At 38.0% G+C, this 19952-nt stretch overlaps 3 protein-coding genes across 9 annotated transcripts in view; 2 read left to right on the top strand and 1 right to left on the bottom strand.

The window, feature by feature from the left end:
• Alg12 (Alg12 alpha-1,6-mannosyltransferase) lies at positions 1–6669 on the bottom strand. Its single transcript, XM_034978015.2, has 8 exons — positions 6459–6669; positions 6255–6387; positions 5069–5242; positions 4554–4707; positions 3846–3990; positions 3095–3321; positions 2665–2805; positions 1–2353 (listed from the first exon to the last, which is right to left on the bottom strand). Exons 1-8 carry the CDS (start codon positions 6582–6584, stop codon positions 1147–1149), a joined length of 2307 nt encoding a protein of 768 aa, XP_034833906.1. The 5' UTR covers positions 6585–6669; the 3' UTR covers positions 1–1146.
• Positions 6670–8114: 1445 nt separating this feature from the next.
• puf (ubiquitinyl hydrolase 1 puf) overlaps positions 8115–19952 on the top strand; it is a 70561-nt gene continuing 58723 nt past the window's right edge. For all 7 annotated transcript variants that reach the window (XM_034978354.2, XM_069504501.1, XM_069504499.1 and 4 more), the window contains exons 1-8: positions 8115–8304; positions 8443–8539; positions 8781–9535; positions 10787–11058; positions 12124–12342; positions 12644–12823; positions 13654–13732; positions 14016–14088. In XM_034978354.2, the coding sequence (XP_034834245.1) occupies positions 8262–8304; positions 8443–8539; positions 8781–9535; positions 10787–11058; positions 12124–12342; positions 12644–12823; positions 13654–13732; positions 14016–14088 (1718 nt within the window). In that variant the 5' untranslated portion in view covers positions 8115–8261. The remainder of the gene's footprint in view (positions 8305–8442; positions 8540–8780; positions 9536–10786; positions 11059–12123; positions 12343–12643; positions 12824–13653; positions 13733–14015; positions 14089–19952) is intronic.
• Positions 17840–19770, top strand: LOC138403584 (uncharacterized). The gene is made up of 4 exons (XM_069504757.1): positions 17840–17861; positions 18204–18353; positions 18948–19433; positions 19464–19770. Exons 1-4 carry the CDS (start codon positions 17840–17842, stop codon positions 19664–19666), a joined length of 861 nt encoding a protein of 286 aa, XP_069360858.1. The 3' UTR covers positions 19667–19770.

Genomic DNA, 19952 nt, shown 5'->3' with positions numbered 1-19952 from the left:
TTTTTAATAGAATATTTTATTAACAAAATGTTTATAATAGACTATTTGGCACTTTTACACATCAATTGCAATCTTATTGCAAATTGCAATCACTTACGATATAAACGCACTTGGTAACCTTTGTTGTTATTTACATAGTAAAATCATTAGTACCCTTAAGTTAGAATGGTTATTCCAAACAAAAATTGTTTTCCAGACAGCTCACAGACGACACTGGCTATCATTCGCATCAAAAAAATCTTGTTTGGAATGGCCAGTATAGTGCGTAATACATAACAAGAGTTTAAAAAATAAAATTCGCCGTCGAGTTCCAATATAGGTACTATACCCTATCCGTGGAAAGAAGTTAGTAAAGCACTCTCTCTATTACGTAATCCCATACAATGATAGTGCCAAAAATTTCAGTGGTCATTAACCATTTTGAGACACCAACCAATGACAAACGAAGCTGTGTTTTCTAATTGAATTTTAAATGCTTTTTTGAAAACACATCTCAAATGTTTATTGAAAACATGTTTGTGATTGGTTGGTGACTCACTTAACGCCCACTAAGATTTTTGGCTCTATCATTTGTGTGGAATTACGTAACAGAGAGAGCGCTATACTGACTTCTTTCCATGGATAGGGTATACTTAACTAGCGCGCAGCGTCTTTAAAAATAAATTTTTATGTAATAAAAATCACTGATACAGACGACTAAAATAAGCGATAGGTTAACTTTATTACAACTTGATAAATATCGAAATTCACGTGCCTAGTGATCTTGTCCAGAAGAGGCGAATTCGCCGCGAATCGTTCCGCGAATTAATACGCCCGTTTGCATTGACTTACATATTACTTTGCGCGTTGGCGAGGCACTGGGCGTCAATACATCGCGTTCACAAGCATCGCATGAATTTGAAATATGCACGTACTCGTAAATCGTGTATAGTACGCTGTTCGCCAGAACATTCGGCCCTTCTGGACATAGAATTGGGACTTTTGGATACACGTTCATCGATCTATTCGTAATATACTTGCACTAGGGGTACCAAAGCACAGACTAGAGTTACCAAGATGCTCAGGCTCACATAATATATGATATTGTGTATAACAATAAATATTTAAAAAGAGATCACCAGTTCCAATGAACTATGGTCCTTTGTATTATTTCTTTTCCGTCGCTTTATTTTCTGTTTTTGTATAATTCATTCTTTCTGATAGAATTTCTTCAACAATTCTTTGAATAATCAGTCTATCTTCAATCTTTATGTCCTCTGGTATAGTTTTGTCATCATATATTTTTCTCTCCAACAAACGCGCTATTACCTCTTCTACTATCGAATCTGTATTAATATTTTGATAATTAACTGCTTCTTGTAACTCAATAATAGTTTCCGCAGAATTAGTATTAGTGGTTTCGTTAACCTCTTCAATAGCAGAAGTTTCGTCGTTTTGTGTTAATTCAACATCAGGTATATCTCCCCTACCATCCTTCTCTTGCACTACTTCAGTCTTTACATCCTCTGATATGATATTTCCAGAAAGCTCATCAGCGATATGCTTATGTCGCTTCATTATTTCTTTTAATTTCTCTTTCGCCGACGCTACAACCTCTTTCCGAGTTTCAGATTTTATTTTCGCTATAGCCCTTTTCTTTCTTTCTTGTTTATTTAATGTTTTTACATCATCCACAACTTTCTTAGACTTGAATGGTGGTATTATATTATCTTCCAGTTCTTCCCTAGAAGTACTGTCATTATCAATATCGCTAACTACCGTTACGGTAATCTCTTCAGGTGTAATATTTACAGGTTCATCAATAGCCTCGTACGAACCATCAGTTTTTTGTTCTTCATCTGATCCATTTACATTTTCTTCTACTGAATTATCGGTATCAGTTTCAGGCTTTTCATCAATTACTTCTTCGCTTATATCAGGTTTTATTTCTTTTTCTTCTAAGTTCACTTGACTATTTTCTGTTTTTATATATAATTCATCTGTTTGCATACTAATAATATTAGCAGGGTAAGGTACTTCTTTGAAATTCTTTCTTTCTAATATAAAGATTGCTGGCTTAGTTTTAATTTTAACAGGTGGTATCAATTTATAATTCATAGTGATTTGTGAAAAGGATTCTATACTATCTAAAATTATATGTGTTTGAGAGAACGCTTTAAGGTTTGGCGAATATTTACTCTTTGCTTCGACGAGTAAGTGTGTAAAATATTGCAACTGGTCTACTTGTAAGGATTCGTTCTTGCTGTAAGTCCAATGGTCGTTTATTTGCGTGAACCTTGTCACGCCAGTCTGCGCTGCCAGATTGCTGATGTGTACGTGGACGTAGGGTTCGCTTTTTAGTAACTTGTGAAATCTGTAAACAATAAAGTAAATCAAAACTAACATTATTAAGGAATAAGTATGTAAATATATGTAACGTAAATAGTATGTTTGCAATACTTTCAGGGAAGGAACGCAAACAATTAAGGATGATGTAAGAGATAAATTGACGTACTGGTGAACTGAATGAAACCTGTTGAAACGACTATTTGCGACCTCGAAATGTATAAGTTCCAAGATACAATAGACCAACTCTCCCCTGTCATAATAAAAGTCCACATATTCCTATTGTTACGGTCGAGCGTACATCTGCTCCCATACAGTATAATGCATTAAACGACTTACTTTATCATAGCCACTCCACCAGGATAGTTGGTCATGGCGACCAGAGACAGCGCGGCTGAGAAGGCGATGTTACATACTATGAGCATCACTATCGCCCAGAACAATAACTCGTAAATTGGTGCTTTCGTCCGTCGAATATATCTGCAAAATTTAAAGAAATCAATGTATATAAAAGAAAAAACTAACTGACTGACTGATGTATCAACGCACAGCTCAAACTAATGGACGGATCAGGCTGAAACTTGGCATGCAGATAGCTATTATGACGTAGACATCTGCTAAAGATTTTTGAAAATTCAACCCCTAAGGGGGTAAAATATGGGTTTGAAATTTATGTCATCCACGCGGACGAAGTCGTGAACATAAGCTAGTTTTGACATATAGAGTTAAAATGGTAAGTTAATTCTCATTTTGTATGGACTATACTTACACATAGGAACAAGTGACGGCCGACGAAATATTGAGCAATGGGAATACATAGATTATAAATCTAAGCTCCTTGTGAGGCAGGAAAGAGAATAGCAGAATGTAGACCAGGGCAGGGACCACAATAGGTATGACACGTCTGTCCAGATACAGGCCTATGGGTAGTAAGACGATGCTGGGGCCGAGGCCGCGGGGTAGCGCTGAATAGAAGTACCAGAGGAATGGTGATGTCTGTTATTGTGTATGTAAGGAAATGCATATAAAGAATAGATTATTAAGTACATTTTTTAGCCTTTAGCATCTTTCTTAGTGGTAATAAATGACCGCCGTCTATCCACGGAAAGAAGTCAGTATAGCGCTCTCTCTCTCGAAATTCAATCAGAAAACATACGTTTGTGATTGGTTGGTAACTCAAAATAGTTAACGCTCACTTACTTAACAGAGAGAGAGAACTCTATACATACTAACTTCTTTTCGCAGAGAGGCTAAAGTGGGCTAACTGGGTTATGGCAGATTTATTACTCTAAATCTACTTATACATGAAGTGTTCCATACCATCGTAAAAGAATAACACTTTTCAATTTTTAATTTTTTCATAGCAGACATTTTCTAACTTTTATTATTTTTTGTTATAGGACGGTAACATTTTGGACCTTTTATTTCAATTAAGACATCTGTTCACAACTAAAAAATTCAGCTTCAATTTCTTAAAAACCAAAAATGTAATAAATTTTATTATTAGTAATAAAGGATACACCCCAGTTAGAGCTCTTGTTGAGAATGGTGTTGTACCAGAACACCTCAGCCTCGGGCCACAGCAGGCGCCGCCAGAAGATCGAGTCCACGATCACTGTAAGTGCCACTAAGGCTGTACCAGATAGTATTATTGTTTTTACTAACCTGAAATGGAAGTAATAAGTATTAATACTTCTAGAGCTTTTATGGGGCTGCCTCGTTTCTGTAGCGTAGGAATGGAATGGAATGGAATGTTTGCTGACACCATAATAGACTGCTTTTTTGTAGTCACATGAAAAAAATAACTTTCTATCTTCTTTTTGTACCTATTCTACAACCTCTCGCACTGCCAATGGTCACTGGTAGAGATCTCTCATAGAGATAAGTGCTTCCCTGTCCACTTTTCTCTTTTCTCTTTTTTTTTGGTACAAAAAATATGCAATGGTGCTATGGGCGCGTGGCAGCGTCAACAGACTCCTGAGTATGATACCCAGAAGGCTCCACTGCTGCTACAAGGTTTCAGCTGTTTGTTACTCGAATGTTTGTTACTCAATCACGCAAAAACTACAGGACGGATTTGGAATGGAGATAGATTATACCCTGGATTAACACATAGGCTACTTTTTATCTCGGAAAATCAAAGAGTACCCGCAGGATTTTGAAAAACGTAAATCCACGCGGACGAAGTCGCGGGCATCAGCTAGTAATATTATAGATCTTAAACTTACGGTTTAACATCAATCTTCTTGAAAAAAATATCTATAATCAAGTATAACCCAAACAGCATGGCTAGTTCAGAGCGGAATATGATTATAGAGGCTCCAGACATTATTATAAACTGTTTGTGTCTTCCTACTAGCCATCCTTCCATTGCTAATAGAACTGGAAAAAATAGAATTAAAAATGACTGCACATCTCATTACAAAAGTTCAAGCCTTTTTGAATGCAGCATCACACAAAAAGGTTTCAATTTAGGTGCTTTAATCTTTATATATATAAAAGGAAAAGCTGACTAACTGACTGATTGACTAATTGACTGATCTATCAATGCACAGCTCAACTGGACTAGATCGTGCTGAAATTCATGCAGCATGCAGATAGCTATTAGGATGTAGTCAACTACTAAGAAAGGATTCTTGAAAATTCTACCCCTAAGGGGGTAAAATAGGGGGTTGAAATTGTTGTAGTCCACACAGGTAAAGTTGCGGGCGTAAGCTAGTACTACTATAATCAGCAAACTTACCTAGGGGTAGAGCTAAAATGTTAGGTAATGGACGGCTCATGTAGAACATGAAGTGGTACTGTGTGACGCTGATCACACTGAACCACCAGGAGAATGTGTGCCCAAACTGCTTTTGCAGAGCACTGCGCAGGCGGCTCCATGCTGCTATCACCGACAGAGCTAGTGTTAGCCTCACTGGAAGCAAAACAACAGTGTTTCATATACTTTCTGCCTCAATGAGAGCCTCAATAGCTCAACCGGTAAAGGAGTGGACTGAAAACCGAAAGGTCGACGGTTCAAACCCCACCCGTTGCACTATTGTCGTACCTACTCCTAGCACAAGCCTGACACTTAGTTGGAGAGGAAAGGGGAATATTAGTCATTTAACATGGCTAATATTCTTTAACAAAAAAAAAATGGTAACAAGATTAACAGTTGGCATGTATACACAAATTCTTAGTTGCTTGATATACTGGGTGGGTGCAAAGATAGCAATTTAATATGTCAGCCTTCTAATCAGGTTGAGGGTTCAATCTCGCGAACACACCTCCAATTTTTCAAAGTTATGTGCTTTTTAAGTAATTATATCACTTGCTTTAATGATGAAGAAAAAAAATTGTGAGGAAACATATTCTCCAAAATGTTCTCAAAGGTGTGTAAAGTCAGCCGATCGCAATTGGCCAATGTGGTAGGCTATAACCAAACCCTTCTCATTCTAAAAAGAGACCCATTCTCAGTAGTGAGCCAGCAATTAATTACAATGGGTGGGTAGATTATGTTGCATCTCTTTCAAGTATCTATAGTATAGTTATCTAGACAAAGAAAACTTATCACTAACATTGTTTAATAAAGCAGCTGTAATGGCAATGGGCAGGTCATGTTTGACACAGTACCAATAACAGCTGGTACAAAGGAATTTAAGCACACGCCATTTCAGTTTTCAATATAATTCCTATGCGTCTCTATCCAATCAAGGAGTGAACAATTTAGATTGTTGATATACAGATATAGAAATACTTTTCCTTCCAAGTGCGTATATTTTCATCTTAGACTATATTGACTATATCATTGCGTGAAATCGCGACTTGAACACATTCTGACATCGAAAAAAAATTAATGTCTGTTTTGTTTATTTATAAAACAAAGAGAGACGGATTTATGTCTGTATCAATCAACTCGCAGTCGTATTAGAATAGTAAATACGTACCAACATATTGCATCCAAAATTTATTTATACCACACAAGTGCAACACTCCGACAACAGGTGCCGACAGTACCGAAATCACAAGCGGTCCGATGAAAGTGCGCGGCACGACACCCGGGAACTCATTATGATCGTACTGGAAAAAAATAGAATATTAACAACCCGAGTGCGCAACATAAGAATCCAAAATTAGATTATCTTTTATACCTCTGATAGGTTAAACCGATGGTATAAAATATCGTGGGAAGCCTGGATATTGAAGCTTTCCTCGACTTTTGTAAATGGACACAGTAGCACATGCAAACTGGCAATAATATAAAGTAACTGAACCATTTCTTTTTATTTAGAAAAACTATAAAATTATCAGCCTAACCCATCGCATAAAAAATTATCTATTCCCGTATCTGTCAAGTTTTTTGAAAACATCATCTATGTCGCAACATGTCAATTTGTAATTTGACACAATGACACAGCGATGATTTTGACAGAATACAATAGAGTAAATGACTATGGTCTAGCCGTAGCATTAAGCCGGTGATACACATCTTGTTACATGCACGAAAGCATGCCAGTTACTTGGCAAAAACGAGCTGCTCGCATGTGTATCGAGATACTGCCAGTACCTCACGTGCCAGTACAAGGCATATCGTAGATCGCATGGCGTTTGATTTTTCCATACAGATAGTATGATTTTTCCCCCTTTAAGGGAAGTAGGACGGCAGACTCGCATGCCAGCTACAAGCTCGAGAAACACGTCGTAAGGTGTTAGCTAGTAGTAGTAGATCGCACTCTCAACGTCTGCCAAAATCTTTTTTGTGCTGTACATGTTAGCAGGCGTTACTTCGGGGAAATCTATGATAATATACAATGCATCAAAAGTTTAATTTGGTATAATCCGCTGAAATCTATCAAATCTGTGTGGTATGGTACAACATGTAGCATGCGAGTGATAACGCACCACCCGCACTCCCACTACTAAACATGCATGAAAAACCAGCCACCAAGCAAGCTATAGGTACGCACCACACAAATCCCAAAACACACTCGACGCACGTTTCTCCCCGACACCGGAGCATCCTCAGGATATGGAGACCTTACAATCCACAACTGCAAAGTTTGCACCAACAGATTTGATCGGTTTCAGCGGATTATAGCAAATTAAGTTTTTGGTACATTGTATATCATGGATTTCCACAAAGTAACGCCTGGCTCTACTCAACAATATTGCGGTACCGTGTTACCACAAGAACGAAAGTGGCGCTCACTCATTTGATTTGGAATCTTTTCGGTCGATCTATAAGCCAAACCATAGCCAAATACTGTGTTTATAGGTTTGTTTGTGGTGTATAGAAAGTACTATAACTCGTAAATTTAACTCTCCACGCGCCATTTTTACTTCTTGGGTCAAATTTCATGCCAAAAGTACGATTTTAGCCCTTATTTTAAATGTGAACTATGGGTAAACTACTGTAATTTTGATTTGACAGTTGACTCATCGTTAAAATGGCGCGTGAAAGTCATTTTGTACGGACTATACGTGATGTTTGCCAATCTCGCCAATGCTTGCAGCATGTCTAGCGGCACCGTGAGGATTTTTATAAGCGATTTGCGATGTTTAGTTTCTGAACGTCAAACACTAGCCTTGTACGTTTAATTTTTGCTCAAGTGTAATTTTTCAGAATAAATTTCATTTAATAATTTGATCTACTTCCTACTGTAATGTGGTTTTACGCGAAATAAATTTAAATCAAATGTTTTAACAATTAAATTTTTAATCCTTTTTAATGTCCTTATATTTTTAAACCCGAATCACTTAGCGCGTAACCTGAGTGTAACAAAACGCAGCTTTGACAACATCGTCAACAATGGTGGAACGTTTCTGTGACATTTGCGAGGCAGTGTTCGTTTTCTGATATGAAAATATCAATGATGATCAATATTTTAGCCACAATAACAGTTGCGATAATATTTTAACAATATTTCGCTTTTTATTAACTAAAAACTTTGAGAATGTGTGATGTTTGTCCGGAGTTTTCACAGCTTTTATTAAATTGTAAGTTACATTGTTTCGAAATTTTGTGGTCTATTTATTTTTACGTATTATTTGAAGCTCTAACGCTGTCTACATACATGCAGTATCAATGCGAATTATAACAGAATTGTATTTCAGTCGTTTTAATTTACGTTGCAGGTGAAACGAGACTAACTGACGATGTATCTCAGTACCCCACAATAAGCCAATCTGAGCTGGAAACTGTGTTAAATTATATACTTTCCTGGCCTCAAAGGTACATATTTTATGTTTAACTACTATAAATCATAGTGCAAGTATAATCTCAAGAAAACTTTTCAGAAAAATTAACAATTATTTGATACTGTAATACACACCCTTTACTTATGTAGTAGATATTTATATGATATATAAGTAGAAAAATTGACTCCGCTTATCGCCAATAGTTTCATTATTATTATTCATATTTAACAGTATTTTACCCAATCATAGAAACTAACAATTTAATACAATTTTAGGCAATGCATGTGCTGTTATAGAGATGCAAAAAACTTTGAGAGGTTCTATCTAGTGGTCCAGAGCATACTCTGCTTGTCAGTATGTCAGCTAAAACAACTTAAAGATGATTTAATAACATCTGCTAAAACACAACCATTACCTGAAAATCAAGATACACAAAAGCAGGATGTTGCAACTACTTCTAAGCATGAAGAAGAAAGGAGTGAAAAGAAAGAAGATAGTGCGGAAACAGAGAGTACAAAACCAGAGGAAGTTACTGATAAAGTTGAAGACGAAGCTAGTGACAAACCGGCAACTTCAAACACAAACCCGGAGTCATGGTCGATGCAACAGAAAGAAAAGCTAATGCATATAGTCTCAAAAATATTCCTCCTAAACTTTCCTTTATATCTAGCCTGTAAGCACACAGCTCTGAGCCGTCTAGATGACTTGTCAGCACAGGAAATATCAAATCTAAGTTCGTACTGTGATCTGCATGATACAGAAATACCTGCATATTTATTAAAGAATGTTAGTTTGTTTTGTAAGTTGGGAGGGGTGTGTGCCATGACGTCGGTGTTTGAGTCCGCGACGCCAACCACTCTACCTTTGTCTATGGCTCATGCGATAGTGGCAGCTGTAGGTAATCTGAAGCTATGGTTGAACTTTAGAGCGGTGGCGCAACTTTTTATGCCATTGAGAAGTAAGATATTAAAGTACATGTGCAGTTTGGAGGATAAAGATTTGAGGGTGCCGGCTGTGAAATCTATGGCAGGTGAGAAATATTATATTTTGCTGATTACTTTGACTAAGGTGCTAATTCACTTCTCCACAAAGATTAACCTAAAGTTAATAAATGGAATTAAAATCTGTCTTTTTCCATCAAGCACCTTGTTGTAGATATGGCATGGAGAATATAAAAAGGTGGTTCACTTGCAACTAGGACTGGGATAATTTAAGTTGGCTTTTGTCCATTTATACACCCAACTAGCTGATGCTGGTGTATTTGTATGCGTGGATTTAGGTTTTTAAAAATCCTGTGGGAACTCTTTGATTTTCCGGCATAAAAAGTACATCTACTCAGCTGCTATCAGCCTACATCACTCTCCAGGTCTTAAACTATACCCATGCAAAAAATCACGTCGATCCATTGCGACGTGATTGAAGGACAAACCAACAAACAAACACACTTTCGCATTTATAATATGGGTAGTGATTGGAATTCTTCTTTACTACAGGAAGAAGACTTCTTTAGTACAGTTAAAATAGCCAGCTGCTTTAAAACTATGTTATGAACTAACTTTAAATTTTATGAATATTGGTATTTTCAACTCTATTTTTAGCAACCCTTTGAACATTTTAGTATTTTGATGTACCTACTTACTTAATAATAGTTTTAGTTAGTAAATATGGCATATATGTAGGTCGCCTATAAAAGTCCCTTAATAATATTTGATTAAAAAAACTATGTGGGTTGCTTAAGTTCCGAATGGCAATTGAGTTATATTTATTACTAGCTTATTTCCGCGACTTCGTCCGCGTGGACTGCATAAATTTCAAATCCCTGTCTTACCACTTTAGAGGTTGAATTTTCAAAATTCCTTTCTTAAGTGGATATTTACGTCATAATAGGTATCTGCATGCCAAATTTCAGCCCGATTCGTCCAGTAGTTTGAGCTGTGTGTTGATAGATCGGTCAGTCAGTCAGTCAGCCAGCTTTTCATTTTATATATTCAGATGTTCATTGTGTTCATTGCCCATAAAACAAAAACACTATTTTACTTAGTTTTTTTTATTTGGTAACTAGCTGATGCCCGCGACTTCGTCCGCGTGAATTTAGGTTTTTAATAATGCCATGGGAACTCTTTAATTTTCCGGGATGAAAGTAGCCTATGTCTACCCCGGGTTCCAAGCTATCTCTGTACCAAATTTCGTCAAAATCGGTTGAACGGATGGGCCGCGAAAGGCTAGCAGACAGACAGACAGACACACTTTCGCATTTATAATATTAGTATGAATATTGCAGATTTCATGTGGGGTGCTGCCAAAGAGCCACTGGATGCACCCCTATCCTTCGACGAAGATGGCCTCGCTCTAGCATTCAAGTACTTCAACAGTAGCACTCTAACCATGCGTCTAGCTGGTGTGGCTCAGATCAATGCTCATATAGCTGCCCACAATGAGCTGTGTGCGGGGGAGACAGCTGCGGATGTGGAGATTGCGGGGCAGCAGTTGGCTGCTTGGTTGACGTTCAATAATATCATTGAACACCTGTTTGGACCTAATTTGCATGTTGAGGTAAATTTTGTTGTGTTTTACAGTTTTAATAAAGTTGTTCCATACTAGCTGATGCCCGCGACTTCATTCACGTGTTCAACTCTTTGATTTTCTGGGATAACATATAGCCTATGTCATTCTCCAGGTCTTTAAATATATCCATGCAGAAAATCACGTCGATCCGTTGCTCTGTTGCGACGTTATTGAAGGACAAACCAACAAACTACTGATTGCCTGTTGTGTAATTTATTGTCAATAGATTTGTGCCTTCAGAGTAAAAAGGTGAAAGGTAGAAAGGTGCCAACGGGTGACAGTGTATTACTAAGCCTCTGCTGTCTGTCATTGGGCTATATCTTGTGAACCATAATAGGTAGAGAGTTGAAATATTCACAGAATATGTATTTCTATTGCTGTTATAATAACATTTATTTCTATTGCTGTTATAATAACAAATAATAAAATTTAAAAAATGGCCATGACTATTCTATTTTCATAGAATAGTCATGGCCATTTAAAAAAAAAAAAAAGTGTCATTTCTTTTACGATGGTACGGGACCTTACCTTACGTGTGTGAGTCTAACTCGCACTTGGTCGACTTTAATAACTTTTTTTATTAATCTTACTTTTTAGGGTTCTGTGCCTGTGAAGAAAAAACAGAACCCTTATAGGATCACTTTGTTGTCTGTCTGTTTGTCTGTCTGTCTGTCAAGAAACCTACAGGGTACTTCCCGTTGACCTGGAATCATGAAATTTGGCAGGTAGGTAGGTCTTATAGCAGACATTCGGGAAAAATTTGAAAACCGTAAATTTGTGGTTATGTCACACAAAATAAAATTAAATTGTGGTCATGAAATAATAATTAGTATTTTCGATTTTCGAAGTAGTATTACTATATCACGTGGGGTATCATATGAAAGGTCTTCACCTTTGCATTCTAAAACAGATTTTTATTTATTTTTATGCATCATAGTTTTTGAATTATCTTACAAAATGTCGAAAAAATACGACTGTAGTACGGAACCCTCATTGCGCGAGCCTGACTCGCACTTGGCCAGTTTTTTACAACCAGCACATTGTTGTTTGCAGGTTATCAAGCAATCGCACATGATACTAAAGTTCCTCGCAGTGGAGGGCCGAGTGACTCCAGAGCATGTAGAGCTGGTGTGGGCGGCCGCACAGTTGAAGCACTGCGGGCGTCAAGTGTACGACTTGTTGCCAGGGTTCATCAGAGCGTTAGCACCCAAGCCCTGTACGCATTTGTATAGTCTTCTATGTGCGTTGCCGCCTAAGGAACATACGGAACAGGTACGAAAATAATTATTTTAAGCTTATTTCGTGGTTTAACGACATATTGTATTGTATAAAACGGGAGGAGCTACCCGTGCCCACCGGCTTCTCCCACCAGTGGGTGGAAGGGGAATTCGTATCTCCCCGTACACCCACTGCGTTAGGGTTGGAATCAAATTTTAAAATATTTCGATACATTAAGCACGCAACGTCGTTTACACGCAAGTCAAATAAATTATTTGACTTTTGACTTTTTACAGAAGCTAAATCAACGTTATTTCGCGAGATCCTGTATGTTACTTTTTTTTTTTCTCGGTAGAGTCTCTACCTTGCATCAGCGCTAATGCGCGCGATGTGGGCCCGAGGGGGATGCGGCGCCGGGGCTGCGTCGCCCGCGCCCGAGCCCCCCCGCCTCGCGCCGCCCGCCTGCAAGCCGCACCACCGCAGCTCCTCCGAAGCCAGTGTTAGCATGGACCAGACCAACTCTGATGATGATCCGGTAAGTTGTTAGTGTCCTCGTTTGTCTAGTGGTTAGCAAGATCGATTGCTGATGATGAAGTCCTGGGTTCAATTCCCAGGTCGGGCCAGTAAAAAAGTTAAAAAAAAACTCAGCCTGGAGTTAGCTTAGTTATTTGCCGGTGTTTGACCCTCGTGCCTCGGAGAGTACATATTATGGCCGTCGTCGATCCTGTGGCTGGTCTCTCTCCGGTTGTGTCGGTTTCCCGTCCCATCGGGCTATGAGAGTGAGGGAATAGGGAGTAGAACTTGTGTTTGCGTACAGACTTGTGCACTATATCTCCGGCGCAGTTGGCATGGTGGGCGAATTTCGGTTGGGAGGACATTAGTGCCCTACCGCCTCCTATAGCGACTATCGACGAGGAGGTCTCTTAGGAGCAACTATGACACCTATAACGACACAGCATCTGCAGCATCAGCATGCATCAGCATCACGGTATCTTCAACAACCATTGCTGGCGACTTACGGAGTTCATTAACACTAGATAAGAACGGTATTATTTCATTATCATCATCATGATCAACCTATCGCTGGCTCACTACAGAGCTCGGGTCTCCTCTCAGACTGAGAAGGGTTTTGGCCATAGTCTACCACACTGGCCATGTGCGGATTGGTAGACTTCACACACCACTTATTTTATTATTATCGAACCCCCGACCTCTGATTAGAAGGCGGACGTCCTAACCACTAGGCTATCACAGCTTCGGCATTATTTAAAATGTTGTTATTAAGCTATGAGAGTTTTGAGACATTCCACTCCACCATGATAAAACAAATAATTGTTCTCAAATTTGTTTTTATTTTTGTTTTAGTGTGAAGAGCTAAGTACATCAGGCGAAGAAGCGGGGCCTACGCCGCGTAAACAGAGTAAACATCAAAGAGAGCTTACTGGTAATTTTTCACGTAACTAGCTTATGCCCGCGACGTCGTCCGTGGGGATTTAGGTTCTTAAAAATCATGTGGGAACTCTTTGATTTTCCGGGATAAAATATGTTTTTGTCACTCTCCAGGTCTTTCACTATATAGCCATGCAAAAAAGCACATCAATCTGTTGCTCTGTTGCGACAAAGGACAAACCAATAAATAAACACACATTCGCATTAATTCTAGTATGGGTATATTATATATTTTATGTCAAATTTACAGATGTTAAAACGAAATGGTTATATTTCAGCTGAGCAAGAGTGGCTTCGCGAAGGGGAGGAGCTTACGAAAAAAGAATGTCCTACCCTCAAATCTTGTCAGAAGTAAGTATGTTTTGTATGGTGCAACCAGAAATGTTTCGGCCTTAATAAAAATTGCCATTAGCTAGTTACCATCCTACTGGCAAAGCCGTACCGCCTTGCGATTAGCGTTCCGGTACGATGCCGTGTAAAAACCAAAAGGGGTATAATCAAAACTGTCATACCCCTTCCAGGTTAGTCCGCTTCCAACTTATATCACTTACCACCAGGTGAGATTGCAGTCAAGGGCTAACTTGTATCTGAATAAAAAACTGGCCAAGTACGAGTCAGACTCGCGCACTAAAGGTTCTGTACTACAGTCATACTTTTTCGACATTTTGCACGATAAATTAAAAACTTTTATGCATAAAAATAAGTAAAAATCTATTTTAGAATGTACAAGTAAATCCCTTTCATATGATACCCCACTTGGTGTAGTAGTCTTACTTTAAAAGTTGAAAACATTAATTATATTTTTTTCATGAACACATTTTAATTTTTTTTGTGATATAACCTCAAATTCACGGTTTTCAGATTTTTTCCGTTATATCTAAAGCCTATATCTAAGGCCTACCTACTATAAGACCTACCTACCTGTCAAATTTCATGATTCTAGGTCAATGGGAAGTACCCTTAGGTTTCTTGACAGACACGACAGACAGACAATGAAGTGATCCTATAAGGGTTCCTTTTTTCTTTTTGTGGTACGGAACCCTAACAATTATAAGCCTCCTGCGTCACCATCTAGCCCTGGAACTGGCTTCAGGGCCCATGAGCTCCCGGGAACCAGTCCGATGACAGTAGAGTGCACGGAAGGACTAACTCACGGAGCCGTCAGACCAGTGGAAAATTATAGTTATTTGAATTATTTTATTTTATTTTATTTGACTAACCAACAACATTCATACATAAAGAAATATTTAAGTACATTAAAAAGAGATTTATAACTAAAAAAACCGGCCAAGTGCGAGTCAGGCTCGCGCAATGAGGGTTCCGTACTACAGTCGTATTTTTTCGACATTTTGCAGGATAATTCAAAAACTATGATACATAAAAATAAATAAAAATCTGTTTTGGAATGCACAGGTGAAGACCTTTCATATGATACCCCACTTGACATAGTTATCTTACTTAGAAAATTGAAAATACTAATTATTATTTCATGACTACAATTTAATTTTTTTTGTGTGATCTAACCCTAAATTCACGGTTTTCAGATTTTTCCCCAAATGTCAGCTATAAGATGTACCTACCTGCCAAATTTCATGATTCTAGGTCAACGGGAAGTACCCTGTAGGTTTCTTGACAGACAGACGGACAGACAGACAGACTGACAACAAAGTTATCCTATAAGGATTCCGTTTTTCCTTTTGAGGCACGGACCCCTAAAAATACACAGCATAAATGTTAACAACTGGCTAGTACAGAAGATTTAGGTACGTACAATGATGTTATAAAAGTTTAAAAGATAGTAAACTAAGGTCAAATGATGGATATGGATATATATACCATCCGAGGATGAGGTTCTAACGGAGAGAAATTTTTAAAAAATTTGAATTGACTGCTAGGCGGAACGAAGTTCGCCAGAGCAGCTAATTTCTGATAAAAGTTTGAATTTTATGCAGTAGCATTGCATACGACTCATGCATAGAGAATCGAGTTTAAAATATTTTAATTGGTCTTCATAAGAGGAATGGACACGCTCTCTGTTGAATTTAAATAGAAGTCTTTGAGAACAACGTCTTTTTACGGACTCAATGGCGTCAGCATACATTTTCTGGGGCAAACCAAACTGGAGCAAGTTACCCTAGTGTAACATGATTGAAACAAACTGAATGAAAAAAAAATGATTGAAAAAAACAAGCTGAGTGGCCTACCTATTCGAGGTGTTGCACTGCTGTACAGGACGATATTGCCTACACCATGTACCACCTATATACCTCGAATAAACATTATTCTATTCTATTCTATTAAGTTTCACTCAAAGGTTAACGCTCAATGTCTAGGCGCAAAATCAATTTTTGTCATCTCACAAAACTTTTTTGCACTTAATCCACACTATTTACTCGGTGTTCCACCAGATTTATCTTTCATACCAGAAAGTGTTTAATAGGAGTCATCATCATCATCATCATGATCAACCCATCGAACGGCTCACTCATCTCTCAGAGTAACAAGGGTTTTTGCCATGGCATTTGAGAACATTATGGAGAACTCTCAGGTATGCAGGTTTCCTCACGATGCTTTCCTTCACCGTTAAAGTAACTGATATTTAATTACTTAAAAACTACTAGGGTAAGAAAAAACTGGCTCCTTTTTCACAAATGAGAGCTATAAAAATAAACTTAATTGTATTCCTAATCTAATATTTGGTTTTGGGTCAACGTTTTACACTAAATACCAAATTTCAGGTTTGTAACTCATTTAGTCTACGAGCTAGATACCTGTGACACGCCGACAGATAGATAGACAGACAAACAGCAGAGTGACATTAATAGGGCTCCGTTATTACCCATTAGATAAAGTTACAAATGGACATAAGGCGTTACAAAACAAATTGTAAGGAATAGTCTTTAATATACCAAAAAATATAAAAAGCGACAACTAAACACACTTTCTTGTTTTAAAACATTACATTTTATTAATGTTCAATCAATCAATAACTAATAAGTTTTAGATATTTTACCTTACTTAACTTTCATTTATTAGTTACTATTAGGAACAATTATTGATTAGAAAACTTATTATTAGGTGTTACATTGCCTAATGGTCTAACCTTTACATGTCCCCTTTGTAACGTTTTGTCCGGCTTATTGTAACGTTACGAAACAGACGTTACAAAAATGGTACTGCTTGGAAATCAATTTAAAATTAGAAGAATATTTAACACGAAAAACCATTCAAGTTGTATTTTTTTTTTGATAGAATACATTCTAAGGCATGCGTTAAACAGATGCACCTAAATATTAAGTTCAGGCCGTAAAAATACACAAAATGACGTTATAGTCTGTACAAAATGACTTCTCACGTGCCATTTTAACTCCATGGGTCAACTGGCATGTCAAAAGTACGGTTCACCTTTAAAATAAGGACTAAAATAGTACTTTTGACATGAAATTTGACAGATAAAATGACGCGTGAGAAGTCATTTTTTTGCATTATACTCGCCGCCATAAAAATTATAGTAAAAAGTTTTTTTTGTTCGATTTTACGGAACCCTTCGTGTGCGGCCTTACTCTGAAGAAAAAATACTTATTTGAGCAATTGATTTTAAGTTTTTTTTTTACAAATTAAGTAGGTACTTATTTAAAGTAAAAAGCCAGCAAAATTAGGACTTAATACAGTACAACGATTAATTCCTTAGCCCCTTTTGTAAATAACTTCCAATAAGTTCCATTGCCACTTTACTTTCTTAAGTAGCTGTACTTATCTAATGAAAAATGAGGTAGGCAACGAATAATGACCTAAGATTTAGGGTTACACTTGTAACTTACAATAAGTGGCTTTAGTTATGTAATATTATACCAAAAAATTACAAACTTATTCGGTAAACTTAACACTAATCAGAATCATACAATCAAACATAACACTGGGTAGGTATAACTATATAGTATACCTATAACTTTTTAGAGCAAAAAATAAATGCATCCCGGGCCGTCTAGAGGCGACAGGATAGGTATGCCGACGAACTTTTCGATGTCATAATAATAACTAAGTTTTTCATACCTACTAGTTATTTTTATTCTTAAAACTAAAGTTTATTAATTATACCGCTATGAACAAAGAAAGCCACCAAGGTGGGTTGGAAAGCCAAGATTTCAATGTACTTCTTGAGGGTAAAACAGCGCTTTGCTCTTTCTTAGGTTCCGGCATTTTTGCGTAATTTAACAAGGTGCTGCAGTCGACTTTACTTCTCAAAATATGCGAATCTTTGGTGGCAATATCCACTTCACATTCCATATTCGATGGGTTCACAGGCGGTCCTTTAACTGCCAAGGGGTCAGTGGTTACAGTACATTTTGTAGCGTTCATTACCGTTACATTCGACGTCGAAATTGTGTACGGCGTCGAATTGGTTGACACATACATAGGCTTAGCAGTAGAATTAATATTAGTAACGTTAACGCTCGACAATGTAGAATTGATTGCTGTTGAATTACTTTCTGCGGATGAAACTGTGGTGTTCAACGAAGTTGCGTTATTCAACAATGTCGATACACTTATATTGGCAGGAGAAGCTGTTGCTGGCATTGTACTATTCAAAAGTGTCCCATTCGCTGCTAAAATAGGTGAGTTTTCAGTGTTAACAATTGTACCATTACTCAACATAGTTACATTTACAGCTGGTACGGATGTGGTAGCGGGGAGCGTATTATTTATCACTGTATAATTTGATACGCACACTGTTTGAGTAACGGAATCTGTTGCGACTTTTTTGCTCCCTTCAGTGAAAGTCGATACTATTTCGCAAGGTATTTTGAGTACTTCAACCTTATTATTCTCCTTAATCCTTAAAGTACACGTAGCCTCGTCTCTCGGCGTGTCATAAGAAGAGGATCCAGAAGTATGATATCTCCTTCTATAATAATCATCGTTGTAGTAATAATTATTGTGGTAGCTATGCGAACGGCCCATATTATACAATGCCAAACCCGTTAAAAGGTCTCCGTATCGGCTGCCTGAATTACGGTATTCGGTAATATAAACATGCTGAGGTGCCGTATAGTATGTTGGCGTATTAAAATAACTATGGGGTTGTCCATGTGATCCATAGTTATGGGTACCGTAGTTATTGTGTCCTGAGCCATATCCAGTGTTTGTATTGTACGAATTGCTTGAATGATGAGTATTGTGTTTTTGAATTTCGGAACCTGACAAGCCAGTTGAAGGTGGGTATTTACTTCCTGATCCTGATCCAGACCAGCTCGTTGATGGATATCTGCTGCCGGATCCTGATCCAAAGTTTGATCCTCCTCCCGATAATCCAGTGGATGATGATGGGTACTTTGGAGCTCCGCTTCCGAATCCAGAAAGACCAGTAGACGATGGGTATTTAGGTGCACTGCTTCCAAATCCAGATAGTCCGGATGATGACGATGGGTATTTGGGTGCACTGCTTCCAAATCCAGATAGTCCAGATGATGACGATGGGTATTTAGGTGCACTGCTTCCAAATCCAGATAGTCCAGATGACGATGATGGGTATTTAGGTGCACTGCTTCCAAATCCAGATAGTCCAGATGATGAGGAAGGGTACTTTGGAGCACTACTTCCAAAACCAAAACCAGATAGTCCAGACGATGACGATGGGTATTTTGGAGCACTACTACCGAATCCAGATAAGCCAGAAGAAGATGAAGGGTACTTAGGTGCACTGCTTCCAGACCAACTGTAAGAAGGTACACTACTTCCGAAACTCGACCAACTAGAAGAAGGCTTGCTACTCCCGGAACTCGACCAACTTGAAGAAGGCTTGCTACTCCCGAAACTTGACCAACTAGAGGACGGTTTACTTGCTGAACTCGATCCCCAACTTCGGCCCCAGCTGGACCCAGACGACCGTCCCGAAGAAGAAGAACCGTATCTTTTACATTCGGAATAGTTTGATACAACGCACAGCAACACGAGGCACAACAGAAACCTGCCGGCCATAATGATGCGGTTTCGAGACACGTCCGCTCTCGAACCGGTCCGAGTTTTATTGAATCGAATTTCACAAGGTTGAGAGTAAACAGATTCAACGTATGACGTCAACGAAGTATTCTGAGAACATCGCAACAGAATTACCCGTTATACATTGAATGTTATTGAGTGATAACTGGGCCAAAGTTGAATACCAATCATCGTTACACCCAATTAAGGATAAGACTAATAAGAATTTTAGTTTT

This window comes from Maniola hyperantus, chromosome 18, assembly GCF_902806685.2.
Source record: "Maniola hyperantus chromosome 18, iAphHyp1.2, whole genome shotgun sequence".
Taxonomy (NCBI): domain Eukaryota; kingdom Metazoa; phylum Arthropoda; class Insecta; order Lepidoptera; family Nymphalidae; genus Maniola; species Maniola hyperantus.
Note: the sequence above shows the minus strand (reverse complement) of the source record. Positions and strands in the feature narration are given on the sequence as shown.